The sequence below is a fragment of the Heptranchias perlo genome, chromosome 4 (genome assembly GCF_035084215.1).
Source record: "Heptranchias perlo isolate sHepPer1 chromosome 4, sHepPer1.hap1, whole genome shotgun sequence".
In the NCBI taxonomy this organism is placed as follows: domain Eukaryota; kingdom Metazoa; phylum Chordata; class Chondrichthyes; order Hexanchiformes; family Hexanchidae; genus Heptranchias; species Heptranchias perlo.
In genome coordinates this window covers 30,426,948-30,452,369 of record NC_090328.1, presented here as the reverse complement: position 1 = coordinate 30,452,369, position 25,422 = coordinate 30,426,948, and the positions used below count along the sequence as shown (strand labels likewise).

The following is a 25,422-nucleotide window of genomic DNA, read 5'->3' as shown; positions in this document are numbered from 1 at the left end:
AGTACGGGTCATTAATATGTATCAAGAAGAGCAGTGGTCTCAACACTGACCCCTGGGGACACCACTGCACACTTCGCTCCAGTCTGAAAAACCAACTAACCATTCACCACTACTCTATGCTTTGTCCCTCAACCAATTTCATATCCACGCTGCCACTGGCCCTTTAATCCCATGGGCTTCAACTTTGCTAACAAGTCTATTATGTGATACTTTTCAAACGCTTTTTGAAAATCTGTATACAACTGTACTACCCTCAATCAAGTTAGTCAAACGCGATTTGCCTTTAACATCTGTGCTGGCTTTCATTTATTAACCCATATTTTTCTAGGTGCCAATTAATTTTGTCCCAGATTAATGTCCCTAAAAGTTACCCACCTCCAACATTAGGCTGACTGGCCTGTAGTTGCCAGGTTTATCCTGCTCCCCTTTTTTTGAACAGGGGTATAACATTTGCAATCCTCCAGTCCTCTGGCACCACTCCCATATCTAAGAAGGATTAGAAGATTGTGGCCACAGCCTCAACAATTTCCACCCTTACTTCCCTTAGCAACCTAGGATGCATCCCATACAGACCGGGTACCTTATCTAATTTGAGTATTGCCAACCTTTTTAGTACCTCCTCTATCTATTTTTAATCCTATCCAATTTCTCTACTATCTTCTCCTTTACTGTGACATTGGCAGCATCCAATTCTTTAGTGAAGACAGATGCAAAGTACTCATTTAGTACCCTCTGCCTCCGTGAGACGATCTCCTTTTTGGCCCCTAGTTGGCTCCACTCTTCCCTTGACGACCCATTTACTATTTATAGGTTTATAAAAAAACTTTTGGGCTTCCTTTATGTTACCCATTCTCATACACTCTCTTTGCCCCTCATTTCCTTTTTCAGTTCTCCCTGTATTCAGCTTGGTTCTCTACTGAATTATGAAACCAACATTTATCATAAGCCTCCTTTTTCTGTTTCATTTTAATCTCTAAATCTTTAGTCACTTACTTTCCCCCTCGTGGGAATGTGTCGAGTTTGTACCCACACTATCTCCTCTTTAAAATACACAACCAGAACAGTTTACACCCAGAATCCTTTTAACGAATCTACATTCAGATCATTGCAATAAACCAAGTTCAATGCATCCTTTACTGGAAAACACACCTGTGATGCAATGGCAAGTGTCAGAAGATAGCATGGTCCCGCGCTGCATTGCCCGTCACCTCCAGGATCTCGGCTGTCAGATTACACCCATCACCGCATATAGCAGGCAAATTTCATTGACACCAACATGCCCACTATAAGCATTGGGGACTGTATCATTATAATTACTAGCCAGCATAGTTAGCTGACTTTTGATCATCTTGTTATCAAATTGGATTGGGTTTACACTTTGTAGAATTTTCTACCAAACCAGTTGGAAAGCACGAGATGGAGCAAATGAAGAATCACCATACATGGACAAATCCAGCAGCTAAAAATTATTTATGTTAGATGGACAACCCTTCAAATCCCTCCCCCCCCGCCCATACTAAAAAAAACTGCAGGCCACTAGTATTTGCTGTCAATATCGATATAACACACAAAATGTTTCAGCTTCATGGCTTGGGAGTGCCCATTACTTTAAACATCTCCTTAGATTGTGGTCCCTTCGACCTAGTGCAGGTGGACAACAAATTAGTGAACTTGATCAAAGGGTCCTCCTAGTGGGCTTTCAATCAGTGAATACATTACACATTCAATGGTTGTGCTGAGTTAGGGACTGTGTACCTTACAAGGTCTCAGTCTGATGAGAAGAAACATACTTCACATATTAGTGCCTTACCAAATGATCAAAATATGTCAACGAGCTTTAAAGAAAGAATTACTTTTGGAATGCAGTGATTTAAATGCGGCAATGAGATCGACCAATTAGTTTTTTTTTTTAAAAAGTGTTATTGGTAGAGGAAGGATTGTTGGTCAGAACACCCGGACAGCTCATTGCTTTGGGATCTTTAATGTCTACAGGAACAAGCAATTGAGACGAGTTTAATGTCTCAGCCAAAGAATGACACCTCCAATAATGTAGCACTCAGCACTAGACTGGAGTGTCAGCCTAGATTCTGCACTCAAGTAGTGATGTGCTACAATCACAAGGTTCACATATCAGCAACAAGATATTATAAAAAGATCATAAAGGTAACCCACAGAGAGAAAAAAAAAACATTAAAACCAGAACTATTTGATCCAGATAGTTGAAAATATAGCAAAACAATAGAAAAGGAGCTAAGAAACAAGAAATTAGAAAGTGAATATAGTAATGAGAAACCATGGGAATAAATTACTTTGGTTACTATGCACATCATGAACATGTTCTTTTGAACGCATTTACAATGTTAGAACATAACTTAGGAACAGGAGAACATCAATTAGCCCCTCGAGCCTGTTCTGCCATTCAATTAGATCATGGCTAATCCGTACCTTAACTCTACCCACTTTTGCTCCTTATCTCTTGACACCCGGAACGAATAAAAACGATCAATCTCTTGACAATTTCAATTAACCCAGCATCCACAGTTTTTTGGGGGAGTGTTTTCCAGATTTCCAAAAGCCTTTCATGGGGAAAAGTGCTTCCTGATTTCACTCCTAAATGGCCTAGCTCCAATTTTATTATGCCCTCTTGTTCTGGATTCCTCCATCAAAGGAAATAGTTTCTATGTATCTACCCTATTGAATCCCTTTATCATTTTAAACAACTCAATTAGATCACACCTCAAATCTCCTAAACTTGAGGGAACACAAGCCACATTTCGGTAGCCTGTCCTCATAATTTAACCCTTGAAGTCCTGGTATCAGTATGGTGATTTTACACTGTATCCCTTCCAAGTCCCACTCAGACTCGAGCACAAAATCTAGGCTGACACTCCAGTGCAGTTCTGAGGGAGTGCTGCATTGTTGGAGGAACATAGGAATAGGAGTTGGTCAGTTAGCCCCTCGAGCCTGCTCCGCCATTCAATGAGAACATGGCTGATCTGTGACCTAACTATATACTCGCCTCACCTTTGGTTAACAAAAAAAAAATTTAAATCTGAGATTGATAGTTTAACAATTGAGCTAGCATCAACTGCCATTTGCAGAAGAGTTTTTCAAACTTCCACCACTCTTTACATATAGAAGTTTTCCCAACTTCAATCCTGAAAGTCCTGGCTCTAATTTTTTTTTTAGGGCATATAACCCTGGTTTGTGTAATCTCACCTCGTAATTTAACCCTTGGGAGTCCAGATATCGTTCTAGTGAATCTATGCTGCATCCCTCCAAGGCCAATATATTCTTCCTAAGGTGCAGTGCCCAGAACTGAACACAGTACACCAGGTGCGATCTAACCAGGGCTTTGTATAGCTGTAGCATAACTTCTATCCCCTTGTATTCCAGTCCTCTAGATATAAAGGTCAGCATTCCATTAACATTACAGATTATTTTCTATATCTGTCAATGACATTTTAATGATCTATGTACATGGACCTCTAAGTTTCTTTGGAGCTTTGCACCATTTAGAAAGTACTCTGATCTATCCTTTCTAGGTCCAAAGTGGATGATTTCACACTTGCCTACAATGAATTCCATTTGCCACAGTTTTGCCCATTCACCTAATCTATTAATATATCTCTAATTTTATGCTTCCATCTACACTGCTTACAACGCTACCTGTCATCTTTGAGGTGCCGTCTTTCAGATGAGACGTTAAACATAAGCCCCATCTACCCCCTCAGGTGGACGTAAAAGATCCCACAGCATTATTTTTCGAAGAGCAGGGAAGTTATCCCTGGTGTCCTGGCCAATATTTATCCCGCAACCATCAATAAAAACAGATTATCCGGTCATTATCACACTGCTGTTTGCAGGAGCTTGCTGTACGCAAATTAGCTGCTGCGTCTCTTACATTACAACAGTGACTACACTTCAAAAATATTTAATTGGCTGTAAAGCGCTTTGGGACGTCCTGAGATTGTGAAAAACGCTATATAAATACAAGTCTTTCTTTCTTTTCCAAGGTCAATATCTTTCCTGAGATTCAATGTCCAAAACTGAATGCAGTACTCCAGGTGGCGTCTGATCAATGCTTGGTACAGCTGAGGCATCAGTTCCTCACTTTTGTATTCCAACCCCCTTGTGATAAAGGTCACGATTGCATTAGCCATTTTTAATTACTTTTTGTTCCTACGCACTAGCTTTTAGTGATTTGTGCACATGGACATCTAAGTCCCTTTGCTCCTCCACAGTTCCTAGTCTCTGCAAAGCAGATAACCTCATACTTCATAGTCCATCTGCCATTTTTTTGCCCACCCACTTGCCCAAGTTGCAACTCAGCAACCAGAGCAGCAATTCTCCCAATATTTTTAAATTGACAGACTTACAAGAGATAAGTTTTGGTTTTAACATGTACAATGTAAAAGGCAAGGAGAGTAAGAACAGAAAGATACTTTCATCCCTGACATACAATTCTTGCAACAAACCCCTCCACCTCACTATGTACAGCACATATATATTAGTGTGTATTCTTTATTGGTCATCTAACAGCAGATAAGGTATGTACCACTAAAGACATCAGGGAGACCTCTAAACAGTGCTCCACATAACAATGCACTATTTTGCAATGAGGTAAACAATTAGATAATCTATTTTAGTGATGTTGGTTGAGGGATAATCTAGGCCAGGGCACTGGAAAAACTCCACTGGCAACTTTGAATAGTACGATATCTTTTACATCCACCTCAAAGGGTGGACGGGGGCCTCAGTTTAACGTCTCATCCAAAAGACAACACCTCTGGCAATGCAGTACTCAGTACTGCACTGAAGTGTCAGTCTAGAATACGTGCTGTCTCTGGATTGGGGTTTGAACTCACCACCTTCTGACTCAGGAGTGAATACACTAATTTAATAATCCTTTTGAAAAAGATTAAGTGTGATGTTACACATCCAACTCCAATTACAAACACTGAGCTTTTCATTTGGTAATCACAACCAAACTACGTTGGGATGAATAAGTAGCAAATGTGCCTGGAAAACCTCAGAAAATATATGCTCAAAGTTTAACTCCATTTATCATTGATGTTTTCAGTGTTGTATGACAGTTGGCACTCAGGAATGGTATACTGTCATCTTGTTTTGCAGGCTGCAGAAAAATATCCCATCATCTCTCATTCCTGAATGCAGTAGTGTAAATTCATGCAGACAATTAACTGCATCAGGATGTCTTACTCCTTGCTATTGAAGAAATACAGGTAGCAGCACCACAAGGGTGACTAATGCTTAAGGCACATCTCCAGAACAGTTATACTTGCACTAAAAAAGTAATCAACCTGGAATGCTTATATAATCGACAATAAAACTGTTGTATATAGTGACGTCAATACTGAGTCGAGTGAATAGGGCAGATGAGCTAAGGGCACAGATGGACACGTGGAAGTATGATATCATAGCTATTACTGAAATATGGCTTAAAGAGGGGTAGGAATGGCAGCTCAACATTCCTGGTTACAGGGTTTTCAGACGAGATAGAAAGGGGGTTAAAAAAGGAGGGGGTTGGCAATATTGGTTGAACAAATAATTACAGTTGTGAGGAGAGATGACATGTTTGAAGGATCATCAAATGAGGCCATATGGGTTGAGCTAAAAGAACAAAAAAGGGGTAATCACACTGCTGGGAATGTACCGTAGACCCCCAAACAGTCAGAGGGAGATAGAAGATATGTAGACGAATAGGGCAGTAATAGTAGGGGATTTACAGCCCATGAAGTACTTTTGAAACGTAGTCACTGTTGTGCACAGCAAGGTCCCACAAACAGCAATGTGATAATTTTTAGGTGTTGGTTGAGTAGTGGACAGGGGAATGTCAATGTATGTTATTTATATGGACTTCCAGAAGGCATTTGATATATTAGCTAAGATAGAAGCCCATGGAATAGAGGGAAAAATACGGACTTGGATAGGAAGTTGGCTGAGTGAAAGGCAACAGAGAGTAGGGATAATGGGTAGGTACTCACATTGGCAGGATGTGACTAGTGGAGTCCCGCAGGGATCTATCTTGGGGCCTCAATTATTCACAATATTTATTAACGACTTAGATGAAGGCATAGAAAGTCTCATATCTAAGTTTGCTGATGACAAAGATTGGTGGCATTGTAAGCAGAGTAGATGAAAACATAAAATTACAAAAACAATATTGATAGATTAGGTGAATGGGCAAAACTGTGGCAAATGGAATTCAATGTAGACAAATGTGAGGTCATCCACTTTGGATCAAAAAAAGGATAGAACAGGGTACTTTCTAAATGGTAAAAAGTTAAAAACAGTGGATGTCCAAAGGGACCGAGGTGTTCAGGTACATAGATCATTGAAGTGTCATGAACAGGTGCGGAAAATAATCAAGAGGGCTAATGGAATGCTGGCCTTTATATCTAAAGGACTGGAGTACAAGGGGGCAGAAGTTACGCTGCAGCTATACAAAACCCTGGTTAGACCGCACCTGGAGTACGGTGAGCAGTTCTGGGCACCGCACCTTCAGAAGGACATATTGGCCTTGGAGGGAGTGCAGCGTAGGTTTACTAGAATGATACCCAGCCTTCAAGGGTTAAGTTACGAGGAGAGATTACACAAATTGGGGTTGTATTCTCTGCAGTTTTGAAGGTTAAGGGGTGATCTGATCGAAGTTTATAAGATATTAAGGGGAACGGATAGGGTGGATAGAGAGAAACTATTTCCGCTGGTTGGGGATTCTAGGAGTAGGGGGCACAGTCTAAAAATTAGAGCCAGACCTTTCAGGAGCGAGATTAGAAAACATTTCTACACACAAAGGGTGGTAGAAGTTTGGAACTTTCTTCCGCAAACGGCAATTGATACTAGCTCAATTGCTAAATTTAAACCTGAGATAGATAGCTTTTTGGCAACCAAAGGTATTAAGGGATATGGACCAAAGGCAGGTATATGGAGTTAGATCACAGATCAGCCATGATCTTATCAAATGGCAGAGCAGGCACGAGGGCCTACTCCTGTTCCTATGTTCCTATAAATATTGGCCAGGACACCGGGGAGAACTCCCCTGCTCTTCTTCAAATAGTGCCAGGAGATCTTTTACGTCCACCTGAGAGCGCAGACAGGGCCTCAGTTTAATATTAACTGGGATAGAATCAGTGTAAAAAGATATAAAGGGAACAGAATTCTCAAAATGCATTCAGGAGCATTTTTTTAGCCAGTATGTGGCAAGCCCAACAAGAGAGGGGGCAGTTCTGGACTTAGTTTTAGGGAATGAAGCTGGGCAGGTGAAAGAGCATTTTGGTGGTAGTGATCAGAATTCAGTTAGATTTAGCATAGTTATGGAAAAGGACAAAGATAGGAGTAAAGTTCTCAATTGGAGAAAAGGCCAATTTTACTAAGCTGAAGTGATTTAGCAAAAGTGAACTGGAAACAGCTAATTGAGGGTAAATTAGTATCAGAGCAGTGGGAGGCATTCAAGGAGGAGATGGTGAGGGTTCAGAGCAAATATGTTCCCACAAAGAAAAAGGGTGGGTCTCCCAAATCTACAGCCACCTGGATGTCAAGGAGCACACAGAATAGGATAAAGCAAAAAAGGGAATCTTATGATCAGATATTGAGAGCTCAAGACTGCAGGAAGCCTAGAGGAGTATAGAAAGTGCAGGGGTGAAATTAAAAAGGAAATTAGGAAAGCAAAGAGAGGGCATGAAAAAATATTGGCAAGTAAAATCAAGGAAAACCCAAAGATGTCTTCTAAATGCATAAAGAGCAAGAGGATAACTAAGGAAAGAGTAGGGCCTTTGAGACCAAAAAAGTAACCTGTATGTGGAGACAGAAGATGTGGGTATGGTTCTTAATGAATACTTTGCATCGATCTTCACAAGAGAGGGACGATGCAGACATTGTAGTTAAGGAGGAGGACTGTGAAATATCGGATGGGATAAACAAAGGAAGGGAGGAAATACTTAGGGGTTTAGCATCTTTGAAAGTAGATAAGTCGCCAGGGCCGGACGAAATGCATCCCAGGCAGTTGAGAAGCAAGGAAGGAAATAGCAGAGGCTCTGACCATCATTTTACAATTCTCTCTAGCTACAGGCATGGTGCTGGAGGATTGCAGGACTGCTAACGTTGTTTAAAAAGGGAGAAAGGGATAGACCGAGTAATTACAGGCCAGTCAGCCTAACCTCGGTGGTGGGCAAACTATTGGAAACAATTCTGATGGACATTATTAATCGCTATTAGGAAGGCACGGATTAATCAAGGACAGTCAGCATGGATTTGTTAAGGGAAGGTCGTGTCTGACTAATTTGATTTAATTTTTTGAGGAGGTAACAAGGAGGGTCGATGAGGGTAGTGCATTTGATGTAGTCTGCATGGATTTTAGCAAGGTTTTTAACAAGGTCCCACATGGCAGACTAGTCAGAAAAGTAAAAGCCCATGGGATCCAAGGGAAAGTGGCAAGTTGGATCCAAAGTTAGCTCAGTGGCAGGAAACAATGGGTAATGGTTGACGGGTGCTTTTGTGACTGGATGGCTATTTCCAGTGGGGTCCCGCAGGGCTCAGTACTAGGTCCCTTGCTTTTTGTGGTATATAATAATGATTTAGACTTAAATGTGGGGGCGGGGGGGGGGAACATGTTTAAGAAGTTTGCAGATGATACAAAAATTGTCTGTGTGCTTGATAGTGAGGAGGAAAGCTGTAGACTGCAGGAAGATATCAATGGACAGGTCAGGTGGGCAGAAAGGTGGCAAATGGAATTTAATCCAGCAAAGTGCGAGGTGATGCATTTGGGGAGGACAAAGGGAAGGGAAAACACAATAAATGGGGGATACTGAGAGGTGTAGAGGAACAGAGGGACCTTGGAGTGCACGTCCACAAATCCCTGAAGGTAGCAGGACAGATAGATAAGGTGGCTAAGCCAAACGGGATACATTCTATGCCTCAGCTAATAAAGGAAAGTAAGAGCAGGGAGGTTATGCTAGAGCTGTATAAAACACTAGTTAGGCCGCAGCTAGAGTACTGCGTACAGCTCTGGTCCCCACATTACAGGAAAGATGTGATTGTACTAAAGATGGTACAAAGGGGTTTTACGAGGATGTTGCCAGAACTGGAGAATTTTAGCTATGAGGAAAAATTGGTTGTTTTGTTTGGAACAGAGGAGGCTGGGGAGATTTAATTGAGGTGTATAAAATTATGAGGGGCCTAAATAGAGAGGATAGGAAGGACCTATTTCCCTTAGCAGAGAGGTCAATAACCTGGCAGCATAGATTTAAAGTAATTGAGAGAAGGATTAGAGAGGAGCGGAAGAGAAATTTTTTCACCCAGAGGGTGGTGGGGGCCTGGAACTTGCTGCCTGAAAGGGTGGTAGAGGCAGAAACCCTCATCTCATTTAAAAAATACTTAGACATGCACTTGAAGTGCCATAACCTACAAGGCTATGGACCAAGTGCTGGAAAGTGGGCTAACTCTTTTCAGTTGGCACCGACACAATGGGCCAAGTGATCTCCTTCTGTGCCATAAATTTCTGATTCTATGAACAAAGCTGTAGACACAGCTCCTCCCCATCTATGGTATTCTGGGACAACTACAGAAGATGGGCCAGGTGATGGTGGAAGCACCAATTTGTCCACAAATGCCAATATACAGCACAACTCTGCAAACAGTGACAGTACATGTAGTATCATAATGTTACTGCTAAAAGCATGTGAGATTTATGTTTTATTAAATATATATATACAAATTATGTTTAGTGACTGATTATCTCAAGTACCTAAACTTGAAATTCCTCCTCCCTACCTGCAGATCAGAAGAGACTGAACTACCCCGATCTGAATCTTTAGGCAATACAGGGCTGGAAATCCTCTCTTCATCGGAGGACATCTGCACAAAAGAGAGAGCAAATCGATTGATTTATGTACTGACCTAGGCCCAGAAAAAAATTAAAATAATTTCAACATTATCTGCTTATTATTCTAGTCTCCATGTGACCTGGGAGTTCTTCATCTTGCGAACCTTAGTCTCTCCCTCCCCATCAGATATTATGCATTTTTTGCTTTATGCAGTCACTGACACAAACAGATGGCTCACTACACACAATTCAGCTGGTCTGTTCACCACTGTAATTAAGGATATGTGAATTGCTTGGATTCAAGCTTACCCTTTTCCTTCAAAATGGAATTTAAAGAGCATGTTACCAGTGTTTCTTTTAAAAAAAGGACTGTTACAAATAACTAAGATAAAATACTTTACTAAGAATTTAACAGGGTCATTTCCAGATCACTAAAATCAATGTTCACTTCTCTTAAAGACCCACCATTTATGAAGCACTGAATTAATCTTCATACCCTGGAAAAATTTCTGGTTTAGACATGGTACAGAAATTTGGTCACTTGCCCTTTTATTCCAATCGGTCTCTGCAGACTTAATGACAGCAGCCACAGAACATGCTAATTTAACAAGATGATCTTAGATTTCAGCTACAATACCTCTACTATTTTAAAAATAAATCTCCACCAAATCTTTGACAATCAGCTGACTTGCACATTTAAGGACTTACTTGTTAGGGTTGAAGGCGGCAGCTCACCACCACCTTCTCAAAGGCAATTAGGGATGGGCAATAAATGCTGGCCTTGCCAGCGACGCCCAGATCCCATGAACAAATTTTAAAAAGCTAAAATTTTCAAAACTAGACACTCCTTTTTAAATTAAGAAATCCCATTAAGAGTTGCAGTAGCCCACTGAGCATGATGCAGCTATTTTTCTCCCAGCTCTGCTATTGTACGACCAGTGCAAGAGCTCCTAATCAGGTAGCAGGCTTCATTAATATTCCAAATGAAATTTGCTCAATGTTTTTCCATGAAACACTAAACCACCACAACAATTTGCATTTATGTAGTGCCTTTAACATAGTAAAATGACCAAAGGCACTTCACAGGAACATAATCAGACAAATAAAATAAATGAGAGCCAAAGACAGAGACATTAGGACAGGTGACCAAAAGCTTGGTCTAAGAGGTAGGGTTTAAGGAGTGTTTTAAAAGGAGGACAGGCAGAGAAGTTTACAGAGGGAATTTCAGAGCTAAAGCCTAGACAGCTGAAGGCACAGCCACCAATGGTGGGGCGAAGGAAGTCGGGGATGCACAAGAGGCCAGAATTGGAGATGCGCAGAGGCTTCAGAGGAAATATATTTGGCAAACAAGAAATTTGGAATTATAATTTTTTTTAAAAGACAGTAATAAAACAGGACTGCTTGCAGAAACTATGATTAAATAGAGAAGCTAAAGCCCAAAAGGTTACTATCCCCTGTAACGCTGGCTTGAAGTAAGCTTAAAGCACTTATGGATTGCAACTTGCATATAACAAAGCAGCAGGTTTACACATTTTTCTCTAGATCTAAGTATTTGAGAGCAAATAACTTCTACCCTGCTTCCCTCCAAAATTCCTGATTGGAGTTTAGCTGCCCAAACGGGGATGATAGTCACTTAATATCTTCCCAAACATCTCAAGCGCTCAATCTTTGACAACTCTTATTTTAAAAATATGTTCATTTTAAAACATTAACTTTTATCTCTACTAGCACATATTGAAGGCTATTAAAGGCATCTTGACAACCAATTAAATATTGATTTTCTGCAATCGCTGGGGTACAGTACAACATAATAGTTATCATAGTAGGTACAGCACAGGAGGAGGCCATTCAGCCCATTGTGCCCGTGCTGGCTCTTTGAAAGGGCTATCCAATTAATCCCATTCCCCTGCTCTTTCCCTTCGAATGTTCCTTAAATGTTTTCCCTTCAAGTATTTATCCAAATCCCTTTTGAAAGTTATTATTGAATCTGCTTCCACCACTCTTTCAGGCAGTGCATTCCAGATCATGTCGCCTCTGGCTCTTTTGCTGATCACCTTAAATCTGTGCATTGAATCATTACGGCACAGGAGGCCACCATGCGGCCCATGTCCTCTGGTTACCAACCTTCTGCCACTTGAAACAGATTCTCCTTATTTACTCTGTGAAAGCCGTTCATAATTTTGAACACCTCTATCAAACCTCCCCTTATCCTTCTCTGTTCGAAGGAGAACAACCTCAGATACTTCAATCTCTCCACATAACTGAAATTCCTCATCTCTGGTATCATTCTAGTAAATCTCTTCTGTACCCTCTCTAAGGCCTTGACATCCTTCCTAAAGTGTGGTGCTGAGAATTGAACAATACTCCAGCTGAGACCTAACCAGTTTTATAAAGGTTCAGCATAACTTCCTTGCTTTTATACACTATGCTTCTATTAATAAAGCCCAGAATCCCAAATGCTTTTTAACAGCCTTCTCAACTTGTCCTGCCACCTTCAAAAGATTTGTGTATGAGCACCCCCAGGACACTCTGTTCCTGCCCTCCTTTTAAAATTGTACATTTACTTTATATTGCCTCTTCCCATTCTTCCTACCAAAATGTATCACTTCACACTTCTGTTAAATTTCATCTGCTATGTGTCTACCCATTTCACCAGTCTGTCAATGCCCTCCTGAAGTCTGTTACTATCCTCCACATTATTTACTACATTGCCAAATTTTGTGTCATCTGCAAACTTATACCCAAGTCCAGGTCATTAATATATAAATCAAAAACAGTAGTGGTCCTAATACTGACCCCTGGGGAACATCACTGCATACTTCCCTCCAGTCTGAAAAACAACTGTCCACCACTACTCTCTGCTTTCTGTCCCATAGCCACTTTTGTATCCACGCTGCCACTGTCCCTTTAATCCCATGAGCTTTAATTTTGCTAACAAGTCTATTATGTGGTACTTATAAAATGCCTTTTGAATGTCCATATACACAATATCAACCGCACTACCCTCATCAATCTTCTCCATTACTTCATCAGTGCTTCATAATGCAGTAAACTGAACAGTACATCGCACTTAGAACTCTGTTTGACTACAAGTGAGCCATTTTCATTGTTTTCATGCATTTCAGAAACAATACTGGTCTGTATACTGTTTACAATCTCCAGTTAACTACTCAAGATTTTAACCTATTTAACTTTTGATTTGTAATCGGTCATTGATATCTTATTGCCAGTATACCAATACAGCCTTAAAGATGGAACTTACAAATTAATTCAGGTTTGAAACCTTTTCTTTCCCCTGACACACAAACAGCACATAATACTCAGCTATGGCCTATGATATACAACAAGAACATGCATTTATATATTGCCTTTAATGTAGCAAAATGTCCCAAGGCGCTTCACGAGAGCATTATCGATTACTTTCTCCAATAACTCACGAGGGAATCATTTAATATAGCTGTTTCATGATCGTCCCTATTCCTCCCACCACCACATTAACATTCTTTAGGGTGCTTGGTGTACTCTGACTGTCCTTAGAATTTCTTACTGCTACGTTTAGAAACTACAGATAGGCCCCCAGGAAGCGGCCTCTTTACTTCATCTCCCGTCCCCTCCCTGTCACCACCTCCCCCCCCCCCCCCCTTCCCTTCCCTCTCACGCAGCCCCCTCGTCCCCTCCCTCCCCTTAACATGCCTGCCTTATAGCATGTGAGATCCTATACCAAGCCGAACATTGTAAAGCTACGGCAATTATTTTGCCCCTGTTGCATAACAATTTCTTGTTAACACATGGCCCAGGAAAACATAATTATCACATTAGTAGACAGCGTCTCTAGTATGTACAGCACTGCAGAGAAACAGGCCATTTGGCCCAACAGGTCCATGCCGGTGTTTATGCTCCACACGAGCCTCCTCCCTCCCTACTTCATCTAACCCGATCAGCATATCCTTCTATTCCTTTCTCCCTCATGTGTTTATCTAGCTTCCCCTTAAATGTATCTATGTTATTTGCCTCAACTACTCCTTGTGGTAGTGAGTTCCACATTCTAACCACTCTCTGGGTAAAGAAGTTTCTGCTGAATTCCTTACTGAATGCATTAGTGATGCTTCAATGCTGCTCCTACAGAAACTACTGGGGAATACCTCCCCTTCTCCATGCTCCACATCCTGTGGCTTGGACCCACTGTGTTCAGTTGTTGTTCATTGTTCTCAACGACTGCTGACCAACTGTGCACAGAATAGTCTGCAAGTAGAGCACCACACTGAAGCATAGGTTAAATTTAAAAAAAAATTCAAGTTAACTTGCATCCATCCCCATCAGCTGAAAATCATGACAACCACTTCCTTACAAGGGGTTTCCTTATTCACACAATTCATCACGTTCTTTCTGCTTTCCAGGTGCTGGCCACTCCATGTGACGTGCATTATGCACCAATTCCCTGAGCCTGTGCCTCTGTCAGCTGGGTACGAAATCAACATTCTCTTGACACAAAGTTTAGCCTCAAAGTATTGCAAAATTCTGGTGCTCCTACTACCTTAGTGCAAAGTCTGGTAGAACCAGCTGATGAAGTGTGTGACATTATAGACTCTATAATTGAAGATAGTGATTGAACACCTTGAAAATGTTCAGCTGATCAGAGAGCCAGCATGGATTTGTTAAGGGCAGGTCATGCCAGACAAACCTGATTGAATTTTTTGAAGTAGTAATTAAAGTAGTGGACAGGGGAATGTCTATTATGTTGTTTATATGGACTTCCAGAAGGCATTTGATAAGAGTCCTTCATAAGAGACTGTTAGCTAAAGTTGAAGCTCATGGAATAAAAGGGCAAATTATTGACCTGGTTAGGAAATTAGCTAAGCAGCAGGAAGCAGAATGCAGGGATAATGGGCAGGTACTCAAATTGGCAGGATGTGACGTGGTGTTCCACAGGGAACAGTGTTGGGGCCTCAACTATTTGTTGTATTTATTAACAACTTAGATGACAGGATAGAAAGCCACATATCCAAGTTTGTTAATGACACAAAGATAGGCAGCATTGTGAGCAGTGTAGATGGAAGCATAAAATTAGAGAGATATTAATAGATTAAGTGAATGGGCAAAACTGTGGCAAATGGATTTCTATGTGGGCAAGTGAAGTTAGCCACTTTGAACCTAAAAAGGATAGATCAGGAGCACTTTCTTAAATGGTGAAAAGTTCAAAACAATGAAGGTCCAAAGAGACTTAGGGGTCCATGTACAAAGATCAGTAAAATGTCATGGTTAGGTACAGAAAATAATCTGTGATGCTAATCCTCTAGCTGGCCTTTATAGCTAGAGGATTAGAATTCAAGGGGGGTAGAAGTTATGCTGCAGCTATACAAAGCCCTGGTCAGACCACACCTGGCGTACTGTGTTCAGTTCTGGGCACCGCACCTTAGGGAGGATACATTGGCCTTGGAGGGAATGCAGCATAGGTTTACTCGAATGATATCTGGACTCCAGGGTCAAATTACAAGGGGAGATTACATAAACTAGGGTAGTATTCCCTGGATCTTAGATGATGGGGTGATTTGATCAAAGTTTTCAAGATATTAAGGGGAATTGATAGATAAACAGATAGATAGATAGAAACTATCTATCCTATATCCATTGGTTGGAGCATCTAGGATTAGGGGACATAGCCTAAAAATTAGAGCCAGGACTTTCAGGAGTGAAGTTAGGAAACACTTCTACATGTAAAGGTTGGTCAAAGTTTGGAACTCTCTTCCGCAAATGGCAGTTGAAGCTAGCTCAATTGTTAATTTTAAATCTGAGATTGATAGATTGTTAACCAAAGTTATTAAGGGATATGGGGCTAAGGCAGGTATATGGACTTAGGTCACAGATCAGTCATAATCTCAACAAAAGGCAGAACAGGCTTGAGGGGATAAGTGGCCTACTCCTGCTCCTATTTAAATATTTACAACTGCAATGTTAGAAACAGGCTAAAAGATTAAAAATATACTTTGCTCCAATTTATCACACTACTCTTGCAATTTATATATTCAATACCAACTATTTATTTTCTGTCCTGTTGTTGTAGAGTAGCTTTCTAACTCACTATTTCTCACTTCAAAGACCTACTTCAGAAAATATTTTGCAGGACAACACCTTTAAAACACATTTTAGCATTGTTGAGGTTAGCAATTCTCACATTCTCCCAAAACCAGCCATCAATAAAACAAAGCAATATTGTCATAAGCACTCCTGTTTTAAAAATTTGATATAGACTTATACTTGTATAGAGAGTGAAATTCCATATTGCTTCTAAACAGCATAATCTGGGCCTACAGTTGAATTTTTAAAAACAAAGTCAATTTCCTTATCAGATATTCAAAAGAACAAACTTGCATTTATATAACATCTCATCACATCCTTAAAGATGTCCCAAAGCACTTCACAGCCAATGAATTGAAATGCAGTCACTGATATTACAAAGGGAAACATACCACCTAATTTTCCAGATAGCAAGGTCCCACATACATTAAATGACCAGTTAATCTGTATTTTCTTTTGGGTGGTGTTGAATGAGGGAGGAATCTTAGCCATAACTCCTTGTTCTTCAAAGAGTGCCTGAGGATCTTTTACATCCACTTAAGCCTCAGTTTAACATCTCATCCCAAGGACCTCCAACAACACAGTACTCATTCAGAACTGCACTTGCACCAACCTTTACTATGTACTCATTGCTTAGTGTGGGGCTTCAACCTACAATCTTCTGAGTCATAGACTATCAACTAAGCCTAATTTTAATTTCTTGAATCCATTTCATATCTTCCATTTTAAAAATAAAATGTGGGTTGCAGGTCAACTGGATACTGGGTAACAAACTAGATGCTCAACTCCCCCCACCCACCCAAAGCCTGGTGAAAACCAGAAGTGTGGTTGAACCTCCATGTAGCTTTGAACGTCAGTCTGGACATCATTTTACTTTTATTCGAGAACAAACTACAACTCCAACTTTTACAGAGCTAATAAAAGACTTAATTTTCAAGGCTTGGTAATCATGGTTACCCAATAGACAGGAGTACCAACACAGTCTCTTCGCACAAGCAAGAAGTGACAGCAACAGGAGAAATCTCGGAATTAATGCAAATTAAAACCTCCTTTAGCTGTTGCACAACCCAAGACCTTCGCGCCAGGTGAAGATATTTCTAACAGTTTCCACACATTTGGTTATTTTAGGAATACTCTGTTGCATCATTGACCGTAGGTGGCTTTAATATTCGGTCAGACCCTCAGGACAGAACTTTACCCAAAGGAACCGTAAACCACCCACACCGTTACTGAAGGCTCGGGGATACTGTACCTTAACCGAAATATGGGAACTGAAAATCCCAGCACAGGCCCCGCTCGCTCGCCGCCTCCTCCGCCCTGTCTCCCCGGCCGTTTCAAACTCTCCGCACGCCAATAACGGCCGATGCTATTGGAGGCGCAGGCCGTCAAACCCGTCGCTGATTGGCCCGGCGAGCAATCTCGACGCTGCTCCATCCTGTGTTTTGATTGGACAGATTTTCTCCCCGCGCAGTTGCCATGGATCACAGACGCGTAAAGCGCCTCTTGGATTGGCTCAGATTCCCGGGTGAAGCTCATTGGGCAGTGACTGCGGGCAATCTGATCCCCCCCCCCCCCCGGGGTCCGCACACGGTCTGATCCCCCCCCCCCCGGGGTCCGCACACGGTCTGATCCCCCCCCCCCCGGGGTCCGCACAGGGTCTGATCCCCCCCCCGGGGTCCGCACACGGTCTGATCCCCCCCCCCGGGGTCCGCACAGGGTCTGATCCCCCCCCGCGGGGTCCGCACACGGTCTGATCCACCCCCCCCCCCCGGGGTCCGCACAGGGTCTGATCCCCCCCCCCCGGGGGCCGCACACGGTCTGATCCCCCCCCCCCGGGGTCCGCACACGGTCTGATCCCCCCCCCCGGGGTCCGCACACGGTCTGATCCCCCCCCCCCCCGGGGTCCGCACACGGTCTGATCCCCCCCCCCCCCCCCGGGGTCCACACACGGTCTGATCCCCCCCCCCCCCCGGGGTCCGCACACGGTCTGATCCCCCCCCCCCCGGGGTCCGCACACGGTCTGATCCCCCCCCCCCGGGGTCCGCACAGGGTCTGATCCCCCCCCCCGGGGTCCGCACACGGTCTGATCCCCCCCCCCGGGGTCCGCACACGGTCTGATCCCCCCCCCCCGGGGTCCGCACAGGGTCTGATCCCCCCCCGCGGGGTCCGCACACGGTCTGATCCACCCCCCCCCCGGGGTCCGCACAGGGTCTGATCCCCCCCCCCCGGGGGCCGCACACGGTCTGATCCCCCCCCCCGGGGTCCGCACACGGTCTGATCCCCCCCCCCCGGGGGCCGCACACGGTCTGATCCCCCCCCCGGGGTCCGCACACGGTCTGATCCCCCCCCCGGGGTCCGCACAGGGTCTGATCTCCCCCCGGGGTCCGCACAGGGTCTGATCCCCCCCCCGGGGTCCGCACACGGTCTGATCCCCGGGGGTCCGCACACGGTCTGATCCCCGGGGGTCCGCACACGGTCTGATCCCCGGGGTCCGCACACAGTCTGATTCCCCGGGGGTCCGCAGATGATCTGATCCCCCTCAAGTCCGCACGCAGTCTGATCCCCCCTGGGTCCACACACGGTCTGATCCCCGGGGGTCCGCACATGGTCTGATCCCCGGGGGTCCGCACACGGTCTGATCCCCGGGGTCCGCACACGGTCTGATCCCCGGGGGTCCGCACACGGTCTGATCCCCGGGGGTCCGCACACGGTCTGATCCCCGGGGGTCCGCACACGGTCTGATTCCCCGGGGGTCCGCAGATGATCTGATCCCCCTCGAGTCCGCACGCAGTCTGATCCCCCCTGGGTCCACACACGGTCTGATCCCCGGGGGTCCGCACATGGTCTGATCCCTGGGGGTCCGCACACAGTCTGATTCCCCGGGGGTCCGCAGATGATCTGATCCCCCTCGAGTCCGCACGCAGTCTGATCCCCCCTGGGACCGCACAGTCTGATCCCCCGGGGTCCGGTAACAGTCTGTTCCCCCGGGGGTCCGCACACGGTCTGATCCCCTGTAGTCCGCACACAGTCTGATCCCCCCTGGGTCCGCACACAGTCTGATCCCCCGGGGTCCGGTAACAGTCTGTTCCCCTGGGGGTCCGCACACAGTCTGATCCCCCTGGGGGTCCGCACGCGGTCTGATACCCGCGGGGTCCGCACATGGTCTGATTCCCCCCGGGGGTCCGCAGATGATCTGATCCCCCTCGAGTCCGCACGCAGTCTGATCCCCCCGGGGTCCACACATGGTCTGATGCCCTGGGGGTCCACACACAATCTGATCCCCCGGGGGTCCGGTAACAGTCTGATCCCCTGTGGTCCACACGCAGTCTGATCCTCTGAGGGTCCGCACACAGTCTGTTCCCCCCGGGGGTCCGCACACGGTCTGATCCCCCCGGGGGTCCGCACAGACTGATCCCCCTGTGGTCCGCACACAGTCTGATTCCCGCCGGGGGTCCGCAAAGGGTCTGATCCCCCCGGGGGTCCGCCCACGGTCTGATCCCCCCGGGGGTCCGCGCACAGTCTGATTCCCCCCGGGGGTCCGCAAAGGGTCTATTCCCCCGAGGTCCGCACACGGTCTGATCCCCCCCGGGGGTCCGCACAGGGTCTGATCCCCGGGGTCCGCACACGGTCTGATCCCCCCCGGGGGTCCGCACAGGGTCTGATCCCCGGGGTCCGCACACGGTCTGATCCCCCGGGGTCCGCACACAGTCTGATCCCCCGCCCCCCCTCCCGGGGTCCGCACACGGTCTGATCCCCCGCCCCCCCTCCCGGGGTCCGCACACGGTCTGATCCCCCCGGGGGTCCGCACACAGTCTGATCCCCCCGGGGGTCCGCACATGGTCTGATCCCCGGGGTCCGCACACGGTCTGATCCCCCTGGGGGTCCGCACGCGGTCTGATACCCGCGGGGTCCGCACACAGTCTGATCCCCCTGGGGGTCCGCACGCGGTCTGATCCCCCCGGGGTCCACACATGGTCTGATGCCCTGGGGGTCCACACACAATCTGATCCCCCGGGGGTCCGGTAACAGTCTGATCCCCTGTGGTCCACACGCAGTCTGATCCTCTGAGGGTCCGCACACAGTCTGTTCCCCCCGGGGGTCCGCACACGGTCTGATCCCCCCGGGGGTCCGCACAGACTGATCCCCCTGTGGTCCGCACACAGTCTGATTCCCGCCGGGGGTCCGCAAAGGGTCTGATCCCCCCGGGGGTCCGCCCACGGTCTGATCCCCCCGGGGGTCCGCGCACAGTCTGATTCCCCCCGGGGGTCCGCAAAGGGTCTATTCCCCCGAGGTCCGCACACGGTCTGATCCCCCCCGGGGGTCCGCACAGGGTCTGATCCCCGGGGTCCGCACACGGTCTGATCCCCCCCGGGGGTCCGCACAGGGTCTGATCCCCGGGGTCCGCACACGGTCTGATCCCCCGGGGTCCGCACACAGTCTGATCCCCCGCCCCCCCTCCCGGGGTCCGCACACGGTCTGATCCCCCGCCCCCCCTCCCGGGGTCCGCACACGGTCTGATCCCCCCGGGGGTCCGCACACAGTCTGATCCCCCCGGGGGTCCGCACATGGTCTGATCCCCGGGGTCCGCACACGGTCTGATCCCCCGCCCCCCCTCCCGGGGTCCGCACACGGTCTGATCCCCCCGGGGGTCCGCAGATGATCTGATCCCCCTCGAGTCCGCACGCAGTCTGATCCCCCCTGGGTCCACACATGGTCTGATCCCCCGGGGGTCCGGTAACAGTCTGTTCCCCGGGGGTCCGCACATAGTCTGATCCCCTGTGGTCCACACACAGTTTGATCCCCCCAGGGGTCCGGTAACAGTCTGTTCCCCGGGGGTCTGCACACAGTCTGATCCCCCTCGAGTCCGCGCACAGACTGATCCCCCCTGTGGTCCGCGCACAGTCTGGTCTCCCCAGGGTCCGCACAGGGTCTGATCCCCCCCACTCCCCCCCCCTGGGGTCCGCACACAGTCTGATCCCCCCCACTCCCCCCCCTGGGGTCCGCACAGGGTCTGATCCCCCTTGGCTCCGCACACAGGCTGATCCCCCCGGGGGTCCGCCCACGGTCTGATCCCCCCGGGGTCCGCAGATGATCTGATCCCCCTCGAGTCCGCACGCAGTCTGATCCCCCCTGGGTCCGCACACGGTCTGATCCCCCGGGGTCCGCACACGGTCTGATCCCCCCGGGGTCCGCACACGGTCTGATCCCCCCGGGGGTCCGCACACGGTCTGATCCCCCGGGGTCCGCACACGGTCTGATCCCCCGGGGTCCGCACACGGTCTGATCCCCCCGGGGGTCCGCACACGGTCTGATCCCCCGGGGTCCGCACACGGTCTGATCCCCCGGGGTCCGCACACGGTCTGATCCCCCCGGGGTCCGCACACGGTCTGATCCCCCCGGGGGTCCGCACACGGTCTGATCCCCCGGGGTCCGCACACGGTCTGATCCCCCGGGGTCCGCACACGGTCTGATCCCCCCGGGGGTCCGCACACGGTCTGATCCCCCGGGGTCCGCACGCAGTCTGATCCCCCCTGGGTCCGCACACGGTCTGATTCCCCCCGGGGGTCCGCACACGGTTTGATCCCCCCGGGGTCTGCACACGGTCTGATCCCCCCGGGGTCCGCACACGGTCTGATTCCCCCCGGGGGTCCGCGCACAGACTGATCCCCCTGGGGGTCCGCGCAGAGTCTGGTCTCCCCAGGGTCCGCACACAGTCTGATACCACGGGGGTCCGCACACAGTCTGATACCACGGGGGTCCGCACACGGTCTGATCCCCCCGGGGGTCCGCACACGGTCTGATTCCCCCCGGGGGTCCGCACACGGTCTGATCCCCCCGGGGGTCCGCACACGGTCTGATCCCCCGTGGTCCGCACACGGTCTGATTCCCCCCGGGGGTCCGCACACGGTCTGATCCCCCGTGGTCCGCACACGGTCTGATTCCCCTCGGGGGTCCGCACACAGTCTGATTCCCCCCGGGGGTCCGCACACAGACTGATTCCCCCCGGGTGTCCGCACACATTCTGATCCCCCGGGGTCCGCACACGGGCTGATCCCCCAGGGGGTCCGCGTGTGGTCTGATCCCCGGGGGTCCGCAGACCGTCTGATCCACCTGGGGGTCCGCTCACGGTCTGATCCCCCCGGGGGTCCGCACGCGGTCTGATCCCCCGGGAGTCCGCACACAGTCTGATCCCCCCGGGGGTCCGCACGCAGTCTGTTCCCCCACGGGGGTCCGCACACAGTCTGATCCTCCCCGGGGGTCCGCACGCAGTCTGTTCCCCCACGGGGGTCCGCACACAGTCTGATCCTCCCCGGGGGTCCGCACACGGTCTGATCCACCTGGGGTCCACAGACGGTCTAATCCCCTGGGGGTCCGCACACGATCTGATCCCCCGGGGGTCCGCAGACGGTCTGATCCCCGCGGGGTCCGCACATGGTCTGATTCCCCCCGGGGGTCCGCACACGGTCTAATCCCCTGGGGGTCCGCACACGGTCTGATCCCCGCGGGGTCCGCACACGGTCTGATTCCCCCCGGGGGTCCGCACACGGTCTGATCCCCTGGGGGTCCGCACACGGTCTGATCCCCGCGGGGTCCGCACATGGTCTGATTCTCGCCGGGGGTCCGCACACGGTCTGATCCCCGAGGGGTCCGCACACGATCTGATCCTCCCCGGGGGTCCGCACACGGTCTGATCCCCGCGGGGTCCGCTCACGGTCTGATTCCCCCCGGGGGTCCGCACACGGTCTGATCCCCGAGGGGTCCGCACACGATCTGATCCTCCCCGGGGGTCCGCACACGGTCTGATCCCCGCGGGGTCCGCACATGGTCTGATTCCCCCCGGGGGTCCGCACACAGTCTGATCCCCCGGGGGTCCACACACAGTCTGATCCTCCGGGGGTTCGTACACAGTCTGATCCCCGCGGGGTCCGCACACAGTCTGTTGGATGAAACATTGAACAGAGGTTGCGTCTGCCTTTTCAGGTGGATATATTGGATCCCATGGCACTATAAAAAGAAGCAGGGGAATGCCCTGGCCAACATTTACCTCTCTCAAAAAAACGATTAACCGGTCATTCATTTTATTACTGTTTGTGACACCTTGCTATTTGCACAGTTTGTGTTTGCCTATAAAACAACAGTGACTATACTTCAAAAGTCATTCATTGACTGTAAAATGCTCTGAGATGTCACAAGGAGCTGAAAGGGCTAGATAAATGAAAATTCTTTTTTGTACATAGTATACGTTACCGATCAATAATACTTGCATTTATATAGCACCTTAATGTGTCAGCTTGGCTCAGTTGGTAGTGTCTTCACCTCCAAGTCAGAAGATTGTGCGTTTGAGTCCCACCTCAGGATTTGAGCTCCTAATCTAGACTGACATTCCAGGGCAGTACTAAGGGACAATCCTTTGGCTTAGACATTAAACCAAGATCCTATTCTGGTGGTTGAAATCCCACGGCACTGCTTGAAGAAGAGCAAGGAGTTTGCCCAATGTCCTGACCAACATTCTTCCCATATCGAACACCATCAAAACTGATTAACTGGATATTTGTTCAATTGCTGCTTGTGGCTTCTTGCAAATTGAAAGCCACGTTTGCCTATGTGACAACAGTGACTCTACTTCAAAGCAATAAATTGTATATGAAACTCTTCGGATGTTTCTGAGAGACGTGATAAGGTATTATGTAAATCACCAAATCATAAGATACTTACGGATGAGGAGGGCTCTTAGCTAACAATTTGAGCAATTCAGGAAAAATGCTGAGAAATTTGTCTCTGACTCCCTAAATAAATCAAACACACTATACGAGACCACAGTTGCTATGATTCATCACAATCACAACTAAGAAGCAACTTATCCCCATAACTAGAAATGTCCTCCCAGAAATTTGTCAAGTTCCCTATTAAAGTACAAGGGGGCAGAAGTTATGCTGCAGCTATACAAAACCCTGGTTAGACCGCACCTGGAGTAATGTGAGCAGTTCTGGGCACCGCACCTTCGGAAGGACATATTGGCCTTGGAGGGAGTGCAGCGTAGGTTTACTAGAATGATACCCGGACTTCAAGGGTTAAGTTACGAGGAGAGATTACACAAATTGGGGTTGTATTCTCTGGAGTTTCGAAGGTTAAGGGGTGATCTGATCGAAGTTTATAAGATATTAAGGGGAACAGATAGGGTGGATAGAGAGAAACTATTTCCGCTGGTTGGGGATTTTAGGAGTAGGGGGCACAGTCTAAAAATTAGAGCCAGACCTTTCAGGAGCGAGATTAGAAAACATTTCTACACACAAAGGGTGGTAGAAGTTTGGAACTCTCTTCCGCAAACGGCAATTGATACTAGCTCAATTGCTAAATTTAAATCTGAGATAGATAGCTTTTTGGCAATCAAAGGTATTAAGGGATATGGGCCAATGGCAGGTATATGGAGTTAGATCACAGATCAGCCATGATCTTATCAAATGGCAGAGCAGGCACGAGGGGCTGAATGGCCTACTCCTGTTCCTATGATCCTATATTCCTAAAGGATTCTAGTGAGTCCAAACTCACATATTCAAGCAGTCTGTTTCAGGGGTGACTTGGTGAAAATAAATATTTCCTAATTTTTGCCAATTAGTTTAATGGGCATGATCCCTTCCTCCCATCCTTATGCATTTCAAATAACCTATCTAACCGAACTGCATCCAATCCCTTAAATATTTTACTGTCAAGAAGGAGACCATTCAGTCCATTGTGCCTGTGTCAGCTTTTAAATCTTTCTGATTCAAACATTTATCTACTTCCCTTTTAAAAGCTATTATTATGAATTCTGCTTACATCACTGTTTCTGGTAAGGCATTCAATGTCCTAACAACACTCTGCATAAGAAAAAAATCTCCGAACCTCTCTCTTTGTTCTTTTTATGATCTTAAATTTATGCTCTCTATTACCAGCTGGGGATAATTTTTATAGTTACCAAGTTACCAAGTGGGAATAGTTTTTCCCCATTTATCTTAACAAAACCCCTCATAATTTTGAGCACTTGTATCAGAACTCCTCTTAACCTTCTCTGTCCTAGTAACAAGAGCTTCATTTGGACTCTCCTCATAACTAAAGCCTCTAATCCCATGTTTCATCTAAGACGGAATGTATGGCTGGAAATTCTTGGTCTGCGGTGGGTGATTTTCTGTCCATTAAAATGCATGCATAGAAAATTATGGGCTGCATGTCCATAATTTCCAGCCATGCATTGGGAGTACAGAATTGGCTCTGATGTTCTAACTGCAGCCCACCCAATGATTTGTATTAGTTTGGCATTAACTCGTTCTTTTTGATACTTTATGCCTCTATTTATAAAACCTTGGATCCCATTTACTATTTTTTTTAACAGCTTTGTCAATTTGTCCGTCCTATTTTAAAGTTTGTGTGCCCAAACCCAGTAAGCCCCTTGCTCCTTTTAAAATGTTGCCATTTAGTTTATATGTTCTCCTCTTATTCTTCCTCCCAAAATGTATCACCTCACA

The 25,422-nt window shown here is 47.3% G+C and overlaps 1 protein-coding gene across 2 annotated transcripts in view; it reads right to left on the bottom strand.

The window, feature by feature from the left end:
- poc5 (POC5 centriolar protein homolog (Chlamydomonas)) overlaps positions 1–17,257 on the bottom strand; it is a 94,077-nt gene extending 76,820 nt beyond the window's left edge. The window contains exons 1-2 of one of the 2 annotated variants that reach the window (XM_067982696.1): positions 17,172–17,257; positions 9,793–9,876 (exon numbers count right to left, since the gene is read on the bottom strand). In XM_067982696.1, the coding sequence (XP_067838797.1) occupies positions 9,793–9,876 (84 nt within the window). In that variant the 5' untranslated portion in view covers positions 17,172–17,257. The remainder of the gene's footprint in view (positions 1–9,792; positions 9,877–17,171) is intronic. The other variant, XM_067982695.1, reaches the window with a different exon arrangement.
- Between the last annotated feature and the right edge of the window lie 8,165 nt (positions 17,258–25,422).